Below are 15822 nucleotides of genomic sequence, written 5' to 3'. Positions count from 1 at the left end.
CCCCAGAGGATGTAGCCCGTGATATGGCCTGGGAAAAAGCTGGCATCGTCTGCAAAATTACCAGTAACCTCGGATTTCAAGAAACAGGGGAAGACAGTTTTTACTTCTTCGAGGCAGTTGTGGAAAGTATGGAAGAGGAGTGGCCACAGTCGCTGAAGCGTGATCGCAACTTTTTTTCATACGATGAAGCTGTTCGTGCTTTGAAGGACACACCCTGGCTTTTGGTCGCGCTGAAATGTTCTTCCATCCGCAGATAGGGGAGTTACCACGCAATAAGGCTATAGTGAGGGGCAGTCTGAATGCGATAGGTATGTGTCATTGTAGGATAGTATCAAATGTATAAGGATGTTGTGGGTGTTTGCAATTTCGGAAATAATCTAACGTGGAGCGGTGGGAGTCCAATATATTGCAGGTTATGAGAAATTGATCAGCAATAGCGCGCTTACAATACAAGCGTCGTAGTTAGTGATAATTCTGAAGTTCATGTACATTGGCATTGTGAGCCAAAGGGAGGGTCGCCGATGATGGCGGTAAGAGGAAGGTGAACGTGCTCGCATGTTTAGGGAGAAAATGGTATCAAAAGTTCGTATACATGTTTTTAGTAAGCCACAACGCACTACCACGTATGAGTAAATCTACATCGTTGCTGATATACTCTTTTTTCTTAAACAAGAATATATGACGTATATGGACTATAATGAGAGCTTCCAAGATGAAGCCAGAATGTGAACCACGAAGCGAAGCGTTGATATGCCGACAAAATAGATTCCCTTCCGCGTCTTAAATGCTCGAATTTGACAAATGGTGGTACATTTGTGCTATCGCAGAAAGATGGTTTGGAAATTGGACTTGACCTTTGCCCACTGTGTGAGCAGGACCCACCCAATTCCTAAGCGACGTGCAAAACCTTCCTGCCATTCTACCATCATGACATTGACCACTGGTGGTGGGACAAGCGCTCGATTTTCACAGTCAAGTACTGTAATTTCCGTACTTCTAGCTCTTCGCCTTTCCTCGTCGGTGACGTCTCTGCAAGGACAGCCATATTAGTGATGCACTGTTCACGTACGGCGCTATGTATTTTTCGGACTCACCCAAAACCACTGGACCCTGGACATTTATCCTCTCGCAGAAGGTCGAGAAGATCGTGCTCAACCATACGGGCAACCGACAAGGCGATAAATCTCCACACCCCAGGCTTAACGCTCGCTTCATCGCGGTCAGGCTGAATGGCTCCTACTAATCTCCCGTCGTCTTTATTGGCCAGATAGTAGGCGAATTGCCCTTGAAGCCGATTGGTCATTATTAGTTCTGCAGTAGTTGTTCTACCGGCTAAGATGGTAGGTAGAGCTTGGTTGTAGCCAGTTCGCTGCAAATCTTCCATGTATATGCTGCGTTGATCTGGGAATGCCTCATCCAAAAAGTCCGAGTAGTCGGGCCACTCCTTTTGGAGCTCCGACTCTAATACTTCGAACTCGGATGTTGAAATGGCGGACACGGCGCTGGTGGGAGTTGACTCGATGCAATTCAGATGCCATGCGGCGGCTAAACAGACGCTGGGGTGAAATTCATTCATCCAATGGTATGAGTCCCAGCCTCGAAGTTGCACCGAGCGACTCGCGATGATCGGCAGGAAGCCATCCTTTTCCATCCATCGGTGCCATTGGACAAGAGGCCCATAAACCGTCGCCGAAAATTGGACTGTGCCTTTCGCTCGAGCCCACGTCCAACTGGGGAATTCAAAACCGGTGTGAGAAGCTCGAGGACGTGATTGTCCCGCGTTCGTCCAAAGCAGAGCTTCGTCAAAGTCGACTGTCGGGAGGCCGTAATGAAAAAGATCCAAGTTCTCGTACAAGTGTTCGAACACGCCGCGAATGGCGTTCAGAATGTCAGCATCGTCGGTGCAATCTCTGACATTGAAATGTCCAAGCGCCTGCCCATATCCCTTGATAGGCCAATTTGTCGGCAAGCTTGTATCATCTACTGCGCCACATGTATATCCCTCGGAATAGGATTTGGAGCAGGTGGAGCAGTTTAGTTCCGACTTCCAAGAACCGAAATACAGTCTTCTCTTGGAAAGCTGATATTCCTGGTACGTCCAGGCTCGTTTCCACCATACCTGCTGTGATTTTGCGCTATCATAAGACCTAATGGGCGGAAATACGAGAACTTGCTGAACTCCTGCTATTGTTTCGATTTGCTGCGTGAAGGGGCGTGTTTTTTTCCCGACTCCAAAGAGGCCCGTGTCAGAGTCAGGACTACTAACAGCGCAGATGGTTAGGTAGGCAGACGAATAGATGGTACCCATAGCGTTGATCTGGGATTGCTTGTGCGCATGTCCATCTTGGATGATGCATAGCCGATCCACCCATAGGTATCGAACACCCAACTTGGAGCAAACGGTCATTGCGTCCTGAATTGTGGCCGGAACTCGCTTTCCTCGGAGATAGCCACGGACAGTCATTTCGTTGATGTTGTTTTGAAGGAGCTGGAGTTGGACACGGCCGGGAATCGGTTTCCCCCAGACATAACTCAGGGCTATGTACTGACACTCAGGAGGAGGCTCCGTGATGCAGCATTCTTCGACATCAACAAGATAGGATCCGGGCGGAAGTCCTTGACGTGTAGGGCCTGAAGATGGTGTGCACCTCTTTCCATGGATTTCCCTACTCTCAACCATAGGCGGTGTGGGCGCCTGATCATGTTTTTCCTTTTCCTCGCAAGCTGTCAAATGACGTTGAATAGTATCAAATGAGACTTCAGCTCCGACCAAGTTCGCCGGATCGAAATCGGGTCCAGAGGCTTTTGCGATGACTCCAAAGCTTTTCAGCGAGCCTTGACGGCTATTCCCCAGAGGTTTAGACCCATCCTCCTCTAGGTGTATGACGATTGCGGGTACGTGAATGCCCATGACCGTGCCACCAATAATGTACTCCGTGCCGATGATCAACTGCACTCGAAAGGCGGTTCCGGTGCCGTTTTCGCTCTGTGATATGCGTTGCTCCCATTCCTCTCCATACGAATGGGCCCACAGGCGCACTGCCTTGAGCACCTGGAGACACATTAGGCATTCAGAGCGTGCTCGAACATAAATGTCTCGAATCGTGTGCCATCGTATTGAAATCGGGTAGCAGTCTTGGCTACGACCACTGTCTGGTATGCAAACGAGAAAATGGTATATACGGAGGTGCTGACAATAGCGGCATAGATCGTTGGCCTGCTTCATGTTTTCACATTGCGTACAGGCCTCATGCACTGCAATTTTTGCCATAGTACCCTTGTAGTATTCATCGCCCTCGTCGAAGGCTGGGGAGAATTCGCAATTTTCGGATGGACAGGAACAGCTTCGATCACGGCCCGCTCGGGTCGCGGTCAACGTCTCCGCAACGGATGCTGTATTATTTTCTTTTGATGATGAGTCCATGGTTGCTCAAGTCCAAAAGAACGTGAGCTGCGGCAGGCGCTCCGCGTTTCAGGTCTAGGAAAGAGAAAAACGATTGAGGAGAGCAGGCGCGAAGTGTTGAGTGAAGTTTTGAACCAAGCTTCTGGAAGTCCTGCTGTGCATCCACCGGGAAATGCTGCTCGGAGGAGATCGTCTCCAACACGAGCGCAGGGAAAGATAAGCTCAGCATTACAAATCTCGGGCTAATGTGCTGACAAAGCTGCAAAAAAATTTTCCGGGAGCAGATTAGCCCGCTCCTCAACAACCACTGGCTGAGAGACCATTAGGGTAGAACCTACTTGAGTCAGTCGAGACAGTTCTAATTTCAAAAAGGGTTTAGTGAAAACAGGCATACGCATACAGGGGATCGAGTTGTCTATTAATCCACCTCACTCCAGTATGGAAACTTTGAACCGTGGGCTCCCATTTTTCCACCTCTTCAATAAACCCTTCCCCATTCCTACACGACGGTAGGACTGACCAAGCTCCGCCTCCTTCACAAGCATGATATTTAGCACGACCAGTGGAGGTCTCGAATCATGATCCCAGGGAGAGACCTCTCCATCGGAATCAAGATAAAATATATCTGCAGTTGTGTCCTTCCAGGAACGGATGCCCGATAAATCTTCAAACATTTGAGCATCATCCTTTGTTGCTTGGGATACAGCTAGCACAAGAACGTTAACTCGCCTTCGGCCGTTGGACTTTGTGAGTGGGAAGTCTTGGACATCGGATGGTCGGTCCAAGAGAACCCACCCAGCGAGAGTATCGTCTACTCCAAACAATGGAAAGAGGCCGGGTCGGTCGCAGCTTTCCTTAGATTGGTCCAAGTTGAAAGTAGCAAACTGAGTGTGCACCAATAGTCGTCGATTTGGGTCTCCGTCTCCTGCCTGGGCCGCCACTTTCGTAAATTCCTGGTGCAAATTCTGTGGCCTCGTGATTTTCCAACAGTGCTCGTAGTCCCCTACAGATACGACCGCTCGACTGATTTGTTCCCACGTTTCCTTTCCCTCAAAGTCAGGGGGCATCAGCGCATCGAAGCAGCCCTCTTTCCAAGCGAGGAAAAATGAAGTAAGAAAACCTCTCGATACATAGGCATACTCGTCATGCCTATTTTCGTCTGGCACAATCCAAGTCTCTATGCAATCCCTTGGTTTGGATACAACCGGAGTCAACTGGATCCCATTGGCGGCGCTTTGCGTATAAAAGGCCCAAGACGCAATCGGCATTCCTAAGTGCTTCCGACGGTACCAGAAGTACGTAATTGAACGCACTGAGGCCCAGGACCAGGAAGGGAACTCCTCATTTTTGGATGGATACTCCGGGGCCCAGAGCAGTGCGGCCTCGAATTGTTCAAAAGGAATGCCGTATCGGTGGTTTCCGTTGCACAGAGAGTTCAGCGCTCCTGCAAAAGCCCGTACTTTATCACCGGTGTAGGACAGGTCACGGCAACTGTAGCCCGGAGTAATCGCAAAGAAGTCCTCTCCAGATCCAGTCTTCTTAGGCACATTCACATGGCGCTCGCCGAATAACAGAATTTTCTTGGAGAAATACTCTTCCTGAAATGTCCATGCACGGTTTTTCCACTTGGTTCCATTCACATGCCAGTTTCCGTAATAGCTGCCCTGAAACCGCCACCCGGGAACTTTGAGTTCGAAATCCCGTACTTGATTACGGGATATTCCAGGAAGCCCTTGCAGGACGTCATCGTTGGCTGAAGCAACAATGGTAAAGGCAGCGCGGCTGTATACCTGATCCATGACATTGATCATAGCGCTGTTGTCCCCGTCTTGTAAAATGCACAACCTGTCGACCCATAGGTAACGCTTTCCAAGCTTTTCGCAAGCAGTCATGGCGTCTTTGACAGTTGCAGGGACATCCTGTGAATCTAGACCCTGGGGAGTCTCCAGAATGTTGATATTGGAAGACATTGCCATTAAGGAGTTCCTTGCGGCTTCCGAAGTGCCCCAGACGTAGCTGAGAGCGGCGTATTCGCAAGCAGGTGGAGCTGCAACAATACACCTCTCTTGAACATCGATGACTTTGAGGCCACTTATTCCGTGCACGTTCGGTTGATCGGCGGTGCCAATCTCCATCCTGAGTCTACTCCAATCGTTGTCATCGAGGTGGTGTTCCCTGAGTATTGCTTCGTCGGAAACAGAAGAACGACGGTCGTCCCGAAAGATCGTCATCGACGATCCCCTCCCACTCGCCTTGTGGGATACAGATAGACGAACCCACTGATTTGATGGCGCTGATCGGTCATCGAAGTCAAAACACAGTTTGATCCCTCCTCCAGTTGGTGGCTCCGGAGTCCCACAATGTCCAATACCTATTCGGATAGCTCGGCAACCGGGGCAGTTTCCACCTTTTGGACACAGTTGGAAATTCTCGAACTCGAAGATTTGAGTCCGAAACTTGCAACATTTGTACAAATGTTCAAGTCGGAGATGTTTCCACCAGGAGCAAAATCGTGGCATGGTCGTGTCGGGCGATGAGCATTTGCTACATTCTTCATGGAATCTCGGGAGGTGAGAATGCCAAGTTTCGATCATTGTGGCGCAATACGAGCAATTGGATGAATAGAATTCGATTTGGGATATGAGTTTTTGGAGCTTTGTGTTAGCCTTGACTTGATCCGTGGATCTTTTGCGCTTCATGTTGGTTGTGACCGCAGTCTGTGTAGGCCGTGCAAAGATAGAGCCAAATATTTGTGAAGAATGTCCAAAGAACGATCACAGAGTATTGGAATGAACGAGACGCGACAGGTGTGGATAACCCAACAGCTGAGCGAGAGATGACTTTCACGTTACCCACAAAGTACTTAAATAAACATTGAATGTGGGTCTTTTCTTAAAATTTAAGTTAAACTGCACATGATATTAGCATAGCTAATCGTTACGTTGGAGCGGTGTAGAAACTATTAGTCCTGACGCTGCGGCCCCGACGTGGGGTCAAAGGGTCGGACAACCTCGTAGCTAGCCTTAGTCCCCTCTCGCAGCCGATGGCTAGCGTGGACTTGGTTCTTTTTGCTCTTGTCATGGGTAGCTAAAGCTATTGTCCGGACGAGAATGTGGAATTAAACTACCCACATATGTTCTTTTCCTACGGCAGAGCTGGCACGTTGTTGGGTCTGCGAGATGCTTGGGAAGTCATGTGGGTGGGGGGACCGCAGAGGCGCGTGTCTCAAGGCTGCGCAGTTGGCGGATGCAGCTGCCGAATAGTGAGTGGGGTGCTGTAGCGGGGCGACCTTGCAGTGCGGCGCGTAGGTCGATCACGCATCCTGTTGAGCCAGAGGTCGAACAGGGGGCTGTGCATCTCACAGGCGACGTGTTCGCGCAGCAAGAGGCTCTCCAGCCTAATCAAAGTCATGTGTTGCATGCGCCGGTGTCGTGTGGGATGTTGAGTGCAGAAGGTCGGTGAGGCGAAGCACGACTTCCGATCCGCCGCGCAGCTGCTGCCTTGCTAGAGCACGTGCGAAGGACAAAACAAATTGCAAAGCGGCCCGGTCGCTCATGGGTGAAACAAACCTCGCTTGGATACGCAATCTGCCAGTCTCGACAGCGAATCGGCACACGGAGCCCTCTCATAACGACGCTCCAGGCAACACAGTGTCCAGCTTGCCCGCGTCGTGTGCGTAAGACTGGCTAGCGCCAGCGCAGCGCCGGCGAATCATCACAGCCCCACAGGATGCGAGCAGGGGGCTCTTCAGCAAGCTCGGCGCAGCGCAGACGTGTCAGCCTTGCGGTTGAGGGCATAGCAACTGGCCAACAAGCATTGGATCTGGAGACGAGGCGTAGACGCAGCGCAGCCTTGTGGCGAGGTGCAGCTGGGCAGCAAGGCGCAGTTGAATCAGATCACGCTGGCTCTGGCTGCGTGGTCGGCTGAGACAGCAGTGAAGCTTCCCCGCATATCTCGCGCTGGAGCCTGAACATTGCGTGTGCTGTGAGAAGCGCCGTGGCACCATAGTGCGTGCGGCCTGTAGCGGCATCGGCAGCGGTAAAGACGGCACCGGCACGCTTGCAACCAGCGCCAGTCACGGCCCGATCCGCAGCGGATCACGCGGAGCGCAAGTGCGAGCCGCACTTGCCCAAATACGGTCTTACTCTACTGTATCACACGTCTTCGTCATCTTGTTCCGATCTGTAGCTCTTATTTCTTGCTAGAGGAAGCATCATTCCAAATTTTTGTGAACGTGTAGCATGAATAATAGTTGCGTCCAACACCGTAAACCTATCTGTATGAAGAAAATACCAAGAATAAACCCACTACGCAAAAGGGAAACGCATGTCAGAACCTGCCATAGTGCAATTTTCAGGGTACGTGTGACTGCATCTGTCGAAGGGCTCTGAGTAATCGGCTAGAGTGTGGATCTTATTCCTCGTTGGTATCCAGATACTAGAACATTAATTAGTACGGTGAAAATCAGAAACGAGATAATACAGACCTTCATGAATCGTTCTTTCAAGCTCATCATGTCTATTGATCCTTCCTCTTGGAAGGACTGATCGATCACGGCGGTCTTCAGTTTCTGTACTTCGATGACATACTGGTACAGATTAGCTGCAGCCATACACCTATTTTACTTGAACTGACCTCCTCAATGGAGTTTTTCACCACATATCTTGTGGCAACTACCTCCTGAAGCTGACCCATTCGGTGTACACGGTCAAGTGCCTGCTCTTCGGCCATTGGACTCCATTGCGGTTCGAGAAGATGAACGTGCGATGCTACGGTCAAATCAAGCCTGGTTGTAATCTTCTCATTAGAGGTGCGCTCTTCGGCGTCGTGAAACGGAAGAAGTGGTCACTCACCCAACCCCTGCGCTGCCGATGGAAGCAAGCAATACAGTGCAATTAGTGTTCGATCTGAAATTATCCATTGAGGTTCTGCGCTGCGATATTGATTTGTCGCCATCAATTCTCTCAAATTGGAAACCATGAGCTGCGAGTGCCTTTTGCACGAGGTTCAACATTCGAGTCCAGCATGAGAAGACAACACTACGAGACTATTAGCTTCACTGGCGATGGTACTTCAGATCAGCGAGACCTACTGCTTTGACGTGCGTGCATCTTCGGATTTCAGGTTTTGAAGCAGTGCCTCCACCTTCGAGGAAGGTTCGTAGCCGCTGTCAGCATAAGTGTCTATTAGCATCGCGCTTGGGCTGCGTGACTTTCCCGTAAGAGGAGTCTTGCTTTCAAAACAGAGCTTGCAGTTCTTGCCGCTGTCCGAAAGCTTGTCTTCTCCCATCTTCTGTTCGCACTTTGCACATATACCATGGCCGCACTCAAGCTCCGGAATCCTGTCGCCAGTTGAGCTTTCGGTTGTGGTCTTGCAGATAGCACATCTGTCGGCTCCGTTGGCAAGGTCATCCACCAGTCGTTGTTGCCTCATCGAGTATGGCGCGTCGAACAAGTCGACCAGGTGTGTAGGTAAGAGCGCCCGCCCATGGTCGCAGAACTGCCGCATTCGTATGATTGTTTGGAATATGGAACCAGAAGATCGAGATGGCTGACTGTCTTGATATCCAATGATGGTAGCGTAGCTCTTCCGCAGAATGTCGTAATCGCTCCTCTCTCGAGGTGTAAGAAATACCTCGTGTGTTACTTGTCGACGAGGTGGCAGCTGAAGGTCATCATTTACAGATGCTTTGGTCCTTCTCAGGGATACCGCTTGGACAAGTTTCCTGAGATCTCGTAGTCCGTAGTGTTTGTTGTTCTTTAGAGGATTTGTGATTCTGTTGTTGAAGAACGCGGGCTCATGAAAAGGGTGAGCTCGCAAGAACCCCAGAAGAGAGCCGAGATCCTCCACCCTGTTATATATGGGCGTTCCAGTCAAGCACCATCTACAGGTAGCTTTGAGAGAATGGACAGCCTTCCAACGCTTTGACGAGCGATTTCTGATGATGTGAGCTGGATACCATCAGCATCATTGATCTTAACTTTTGTGGCTCCTTGAATTTGCTACCGACCTTCGTCAAGCACTATGCGGTACCATCCGATAGAGTGGAGTAAGCCTTGATCGTTATCTGCGTTGAGTGTCTTAGACTTCTCGGCTGCGACAATGTCATATGTAGTCAGGACTATGTCGTGTTCCCAAAGTGGACGAGCAGGCTTTCTCCCAGCCCCGTGGTAGACATGAAATGACACTGCTTGGACGTGGAGGTGTCTATCATCGATTAGTCCATTTTTCTTTTTAATCTGATCTGTATTGTCTGTTTACCTTTGGATCTGTTCTTCCCAGCTTTGTAAAACTTTATTTGTCAGCTTCTTGTCATAATCGTTTTATAGGATTCAGCTTACGAGACAGGGGAGCTACGATCAAGGTCGCGTGACTTTTATCTCTTTGAGTTCGAGAGAATGATGCGTTATCCAAGCGGTCCAAGTAGGAAACTATCAAGCTGATCATGGATAGCGTTTTTCCAAGGCCCATGTCCTGGGACATGTCAATTCACGCATCAAGAAGGATATTATGTGATAAGGCTCATTGAGGCTTACATCTGCAAGGATACCACCGTAGTACATAACGGGCTTCGCTGACTGAGTACCTTCGGTGATAGTGTTTCTGAACCTGGTGAGCGTTTTGTTTTTCGAATATAATACTCGGCTTTCTTACCTATAGCGCCCGTCTTCCGCACTTTTCACCCATAACGATCCGAACTCATTCCCTTCAAGGATTCCGTTCTCTTTTTCGATCATCATGGAGCACGCCTTCTTCTGATGTCTGAAATTCATCAGCTTGTAGATACACTCCGTAAATTCCATTTCTGCAGAACTTACGGCTTCAACACTGTACTTAGTCGAGGGCTTATTACTGCCTCCTTGAATATGTCAGGCCCTTGGGCGAAGTCAAAGATATCTTGGACTTGATGCTGGAGAGAGCGATTTCCAGTGAGGGTTTGAGTGGACCTCGAAGAAATTATTGTCCGCTCGGAGAGATCCGTCATGATGTTCGATGAGCCAGGCCTGGAAAGGATGTGGGGATTTCTGTAAGGTGTGAGCAACTCGATGCCATGGGGTTGCTGTAAAAACAATCCGGCTTCGTCAAGGGTGTCGGCGATAACATTCTCGAGACTTCCTGGGCCGTAGACTAAGATCAAGAGGTCTTGCATGGGCGGTTCTCCCTTTTTCGCTCTTTTTATCGAGAGAAGCGATATCAGTGTTGCCTTATGTTTGTCGCAGATGAGTGTCAAAGGACGAGCTGTCTGATGTGGAAGGAGTCCACAGTACTTTTGAGTCTCTGAATTGCGAATGATTGCTAAATCGTCGTGGAAATCTAGTGAGACTTTGATGAGGGGCTCAGTGGGATCTCCCAATGCATCAAGCCTCAAGTGAGATGGAACGATAATCTAAGACGACAGGGTTAGCAGGGAGGTCTGAAATGGCATTTCTAGTTGATGATTACCATTCCGAAGCAAACGTCAAATTGCTCTGGCCTCTCAATATCCATCTCATCTTCGTTGTCGCTGACCTGATCTACAAGAAGTAATGAGTCCATAGAGCATGAGATAGTTAACAAGAGGCCTCCTCACAGTCCTGCCCAGACGCCGAGTGTGACACCGTGATCGAATCAGGCCCAAAGCTTGCTTGAGGGCCCAGACTAAGCGTTAATGGTCGTACAGACACTTGGAGATAAGGCTCGGTTGTATGATTGGATGAGATGATTGGTTGAGTTGGAGTTGCCAAAGGATCAGCACACGCCGTGGGATGGAAATAGTTCGGGGGAGGAGAAACTCGGATGACCGGATTCTGGACTTGTTCATCCAGGCGGATCCTCTTGCGGCGATGCTGGTCGAGGTCTTCGTCGAATGAGACTCCCAGAGATGTCCCGTCCGGTCGCATTTGCGACAGATCACAACTTTCACCTTTTTCATGTTGAATGGAGCCAAAATATTCCTCCCAGTCCATGGCGTGATGTAAGAGGAAAGTTCACGTCGAGCTCAGATCGAAAGTCGCTTCTCTTTTACGGGAACGTCGAAATCAGCCTCGTCGATGAACAAGGGGTGGTAGTGCACCCCACAATGCACCTTGACCGCTTTACACTGCATGAGCAAGGCATATCAGCGTCACATCGGGATTAGACTGATGACTGCGCCTTGCGTCATGCATCGCTGATGTCTTCTCGTAAAGTTCTGGCCATTTGTGTCCTGCATTTGCCAGACGCACAAACGCCACGTCGGTCTCAGTGGGGTGCCGACGCTCTGGAGTTTGGACGTATCGCTAGTGCGCATTGGAACCCTTTTATTCTCGATCTCCCTCAACCAAGTCCTGTTGCGTTCTATTCTCCAATGCTTGGCCCCCACTGAGCTCGTCTCGCCTTTCGCCATGTCGTCCGGCTTGGTAGCCGACATTTTCGACGTGGCCAGAAAAGAGTTTCTCCTCAAATTCAAAAATACTCCAAACTACGATTTCTCGAAGCTTTCTTCCATTGACGATGTATACAATGCGACAGACGAAATTCAGAAAAAGCAAACCGCTCAAAGGGCACTGCGCAATTTGAGAAAGATCCAACCATTCTTGGATGGTCTTTCCAAATATGAAAAGGTCATCGAAACATTTGTGCAAGCAAAGCCCGATGTATTGGCTCTTATCTGGGTAAATCCCCCACCAGTTGCATGCCGGATATTTGTATTGACGTATCAAGGGGCCAATTCGATTCATCTTGGTGGTACATACAATGCCCTTCTACGAAACATGATGCTACAGATTCTTATTGTTTTTTTTTTAGGATGCTCAATCTCACCTGAAGACTTACGATAAGATTCGCGATTCCATGGCGCAGATTGGTGCTGTGCTTCCAAATTTCCAGCTCTACACTGGCATTTTTGAAAAACACCATCAAATACATCAGATCCTTTACCTTTTTTTCCAGGATATACTCGACTTTTATGGAACGGTTTTCAATTTCTTCAATCTCAAGGGTAAGATAGAGCCGTACGAACGGATTCTGATTGAGTAGACTAATCGTTCTACAGGCTGGAAAGAGATGTTTGAGATCCTCTGGCCGAAGTATTCAGGCAGATTTGATGTGATCATCGACAACATCAAGAAGCATACGATGCTCATGCATGATGAGGTGGAGATGGCACACATTGCAGAAGCAGACACAGCGCGCAAACTAGCTTTGCAGGAATACGAGCGGGCTCACGAAAGCCAAGACCGTCAAGAGTTTGGTTCAGTCATCAGCTCGCTTAACCCTTCCCTGTATGATAAGGAACTCGAGAGGCTATCCGCAGATTGTTCTGCTGGCACTGGTGGCTGGCTTGCCGGCCATTCACCCTACATGAAATGGCTTGATGCATCTGATGACTCCTCTCGAGTATTTTGGGTTCAAGGCATTCCCGGCGCAGGTACGTTATCTTGCCAGGTTTATAATTTCAGTCTAATGTGTCCAGGCAAAAGTCACCTTTCTTCAGTTATTATCCGCGAAATAATGGCCAGAGGACACCACATTGCCTTCGCGTTTCTTACCTACCGCCACCGTCACGATACATCAGCGCTCAAGATACTTCATTGTTTCATGTATCAACTCGTCCTTGACAACAAGTGTCTGAGGCCTGTACTCACCTCCGCCTACAATGAACACTATCGGCAGCTCAACAGCTCCGTCCCCTTCTCCAAAGATGTCTTTTGTAAGCTCATCAGACATCAACCAGTCACCCACATCGTCGTAGATGGACTTGATGAGATTACAATTTTGGAAAGGACTTTACTTGTAAAGACGCTTCTGCAAATGCAATCCGAGGTCACAAGCCTCAGAGTGCTTTTCAGCAGCAGAGCAGAGGATGATCTTACCCGACTTCTTGACGCGAAGGCAGACTCGGTCAAGGTGCACGACCACAATTCTGCTGACCTTTCACATTATGTGCATCAGAAGGCAGACGAATTTGTAGCAGAAATGGGGGCCGAGCCAGTGATAGCATCGGAGGTGCACCGACTCATGAACATCGTCGCTGCAAAGGCAGAAGGTGAGCAGCCGCTCTCTTACAAATCATGCATACTAACGCCTCAGGTATGTTCCTCTACGCACGATTACTCTCCGTCATATTGGCGGAACAAAGCTCCCTAGACGCCATGAAACATGAAGTCAGGAACTTACCACATGGACTGGATGAAGCGTTTGTATCTCCACTCCTGTGTCAAGCGCCGAGTGTACTGAAGATATGATAGATACCAGCGGATTATCGAGCGAATTGAATGTGACATCGGAACACGTGCTCGCCAGGAGGCTAAGATAATCCTAGAGCTGATTTCTTGCTCGGCTGTACCTCTGAGCAAAAACGAAATTCAACTCGCCGTTCTCGTTGCTCAAGATGGAGATCCATCCAGAGGTTGTCGCTCCATGTTTCTTAATCTAATCCAACGGTGCGGTCCGATTATTGAGGAGGTAGATGGGACAATTCAGTTTGTTCACCATACTGTACAGGAGTATGTTCCACATTGTGTGAGGGAATCAACAGCTGACATCAATTTCCAGGTATCTCTTCAGCTCTCACAGTAATAAGTATCTCAGCTTGCCCAGATCACACCGAGATATAGCCTCGATATGCACCAAATATCTCGCTTCCTCTTGCTTCAGCACTGAGCTGTCTGATAAAGACCTGCTCGAAGGGCTACTTTCCGGAGCTTACGTTCTGGAGGGTTTCGTGTGCACGAGCTGGCTCTATCATGTCGAAAAGGCCGGCAAACACGAGGAGAATAGTCTTCTTCCGTATGTCTCGGAACTGCTCGCACAAAGAACCAATCTCGACTACACAAGGCCACAGCCTCCAGCGCATGATCAGCTCGACTCATTCAGGGACGTAGCATCTGATGTACATGGGACTCTTCTGGAAGTCAAAGCTTTCCTGCGAAGGCGCTGGGATGACCTTTGCTTCGACGATGGTGAGCCCGCCTTTTGCACGCTTGACTTATGCTAACATTTGTCAGGCAAGGATTGGCAAAACACGGACCCTCTCTCACTTTCGAAGTCGCAAATACGTATTTGGAATTCTCTCGAGAATTTGCTTTGCAGTTCGGAAACCCATGGCGTTAATTGCAACTGTGTTGCGTTGAAAACGCTCTACGGCCCTCGCATTTTCAAGTGCAGTTGGCCCGGCTGTCGTTCATCCAGGACCGGATTTGAGACCAGAGACCAGAGAGATCGACATACCAGAGCTCATCAGCGGCCTTTCAAGTGCGATCATGCCAATTGCCCCTTTTCAGACTTAGGCTTTGGAACACGGTCTCTTCTCAGCTCGCACTTGGATCGATACCACCGCCAAGTGTCAATTAGCAACGCCACCATTCCCAAAGCTCCATTCAGCACGAAAGAGGAACACTCAATTCTCATCGATACCATCAAATTTCATAATGTCGAATTGATTGATAACATGCTGTCTAGCCTAACGCAGACTAAAATTTCCTTGAGGTACGAAGATGTTACCGAAATTCTGCATTCAAATCCTCCAAGCTCAGTGCTTTTCTACCTTTTGGACAATCCTGCTATTGGACTACTTAATTATTTGGATTCTACCAGCTACAAACCACGTATAATTGACTACCTAATCGAGTCGTATGACGAAGAGGCAGCTATTGCGGCCCACAAGACGATATGGGTGGGAGGCAAAAGCTAAACACTTCAGGTGTGCTGCTGCTCAAGGCTCGTATGATATGGTCAAGGCACTCAGGAGAAAGGATACAGGCTCTGCCTTTCGGGATGGAGTTATACCTTCAAAACCTGATCCTCAGTTGGAAGCTTTTGCAGTTGAATGTTTTCAACGATTTGACACGGCGGATGATAGTGCACGGGATTTGCGGGATTTGAGGAGGGTGGCCGATACTTGCTGCTCCATCTCATTAGCTCGCTTCTTCATTCAGAGAGGCGCAGATATTGGGGGAAAGGATCCCCGACCTGATTCAAGGCCGCTGCTTTTTCTTTCTTTGAAGAAAGACAGGCTGGAGTCAATACAATTCGCCAGATTCCTCATCGGATGTGGGGCAGACACAACGGTCACTCATAATGGAAAGCGTTTGCAGGATACACCGGCTGGACAAAGCGTTCAGAAATGGACTGGGCTGTCCTGGGATGAGTTTGTGGAAGATGCAAAGAATAGCACAGGATGAAGGCACTTTTCAATGTGGTTTCTTTTTGGGAGGCCGAAAAACAGTTACCATCAATGCTGTACCTTTTTCTGAGTAATTTCCTTCGTTTCAGCGATAGTCATTTAACCATTAAAAACATTCACCCAATGCGATCACATCATTAATACTACTATCATCTTATTGGTTAGTTATGTCGAATTTTGCATCGTATTTTTATAGCTTTAATTTGCAATCGCTCGGTAGATCGTGCAAAATAACCGATACTTCTAATTGTGTGAACAGAGCCATGCGTAAGAC

General features: G+C 48.9%; 2 protein-coding genes across 2 annotated transcripts; one reads left to right on the top strand and one right to left on the bottom strand.

Moving 5' to 3' along the window:
* Positions 1 to 7816: 7816 nt before the first annotated feature.
* On the bottom strand, positions 7817 to 8134 carry LTHEOB_570 (uncharacterized protein; the record flags this gene model as incomplete). Its single annotated transcript, XM_035514874.1, has 3 exons — positions 7817 to 7840; positions 7890 to 7991; positions 8039 to 8134. The coding sequence occupies 3 exons, from the start codon at positions 8132 to 8134 to the stop codon at positions 7817 to 7819; spliced, it is 222 nt and encodes a 73-aa protein (XP_035369329.1).
* A 3632-nt stretch (positions 8135 to 11766) lies between these two features.
* Positions 11767 to 13674, top strand: LTHEOB_569 (uncharacterized protein; the record flags this gene model as incomplete). The annotated part of the gene is made up of 5 exons (XM_035514862.1): positions 11767 to 12036; positions 12170 to 12362; positions 12417 to 12791; positions 12858 to 13409; positions 13667 to 13674. 5 exons carry the CDS (start codon positions 11767 to 11769, stop codon positions 13672 to 13674), a joined length of 1398 nt encoding a protein of 465 aa, XP_035369328.1.
* Positions 13675 to 15822: the final 2148 nt, after the last annotated feature.

Source organism: Lasiodiplodia theobromae (assembly GCF_012971845.1).
Source record: "Lasiodiplodia theobromae strain AM2As chromosome Unknown scaffold_2, whole genome shotgun sequence".
NCBI classification, from domain to species: domain Eukaryota; kingdom Fungi; phylum Ascomycota; class Dothideomycetes; order Botryosphaeriales; family Botryosphaeriaceae; genus Lasiodiplodia; species Lasiodiplodia theobromae.
Note: the sequence above shows the minus strand (reverse complement) of the source record. Positions and strands in the feature narration are given on the sequence as shown.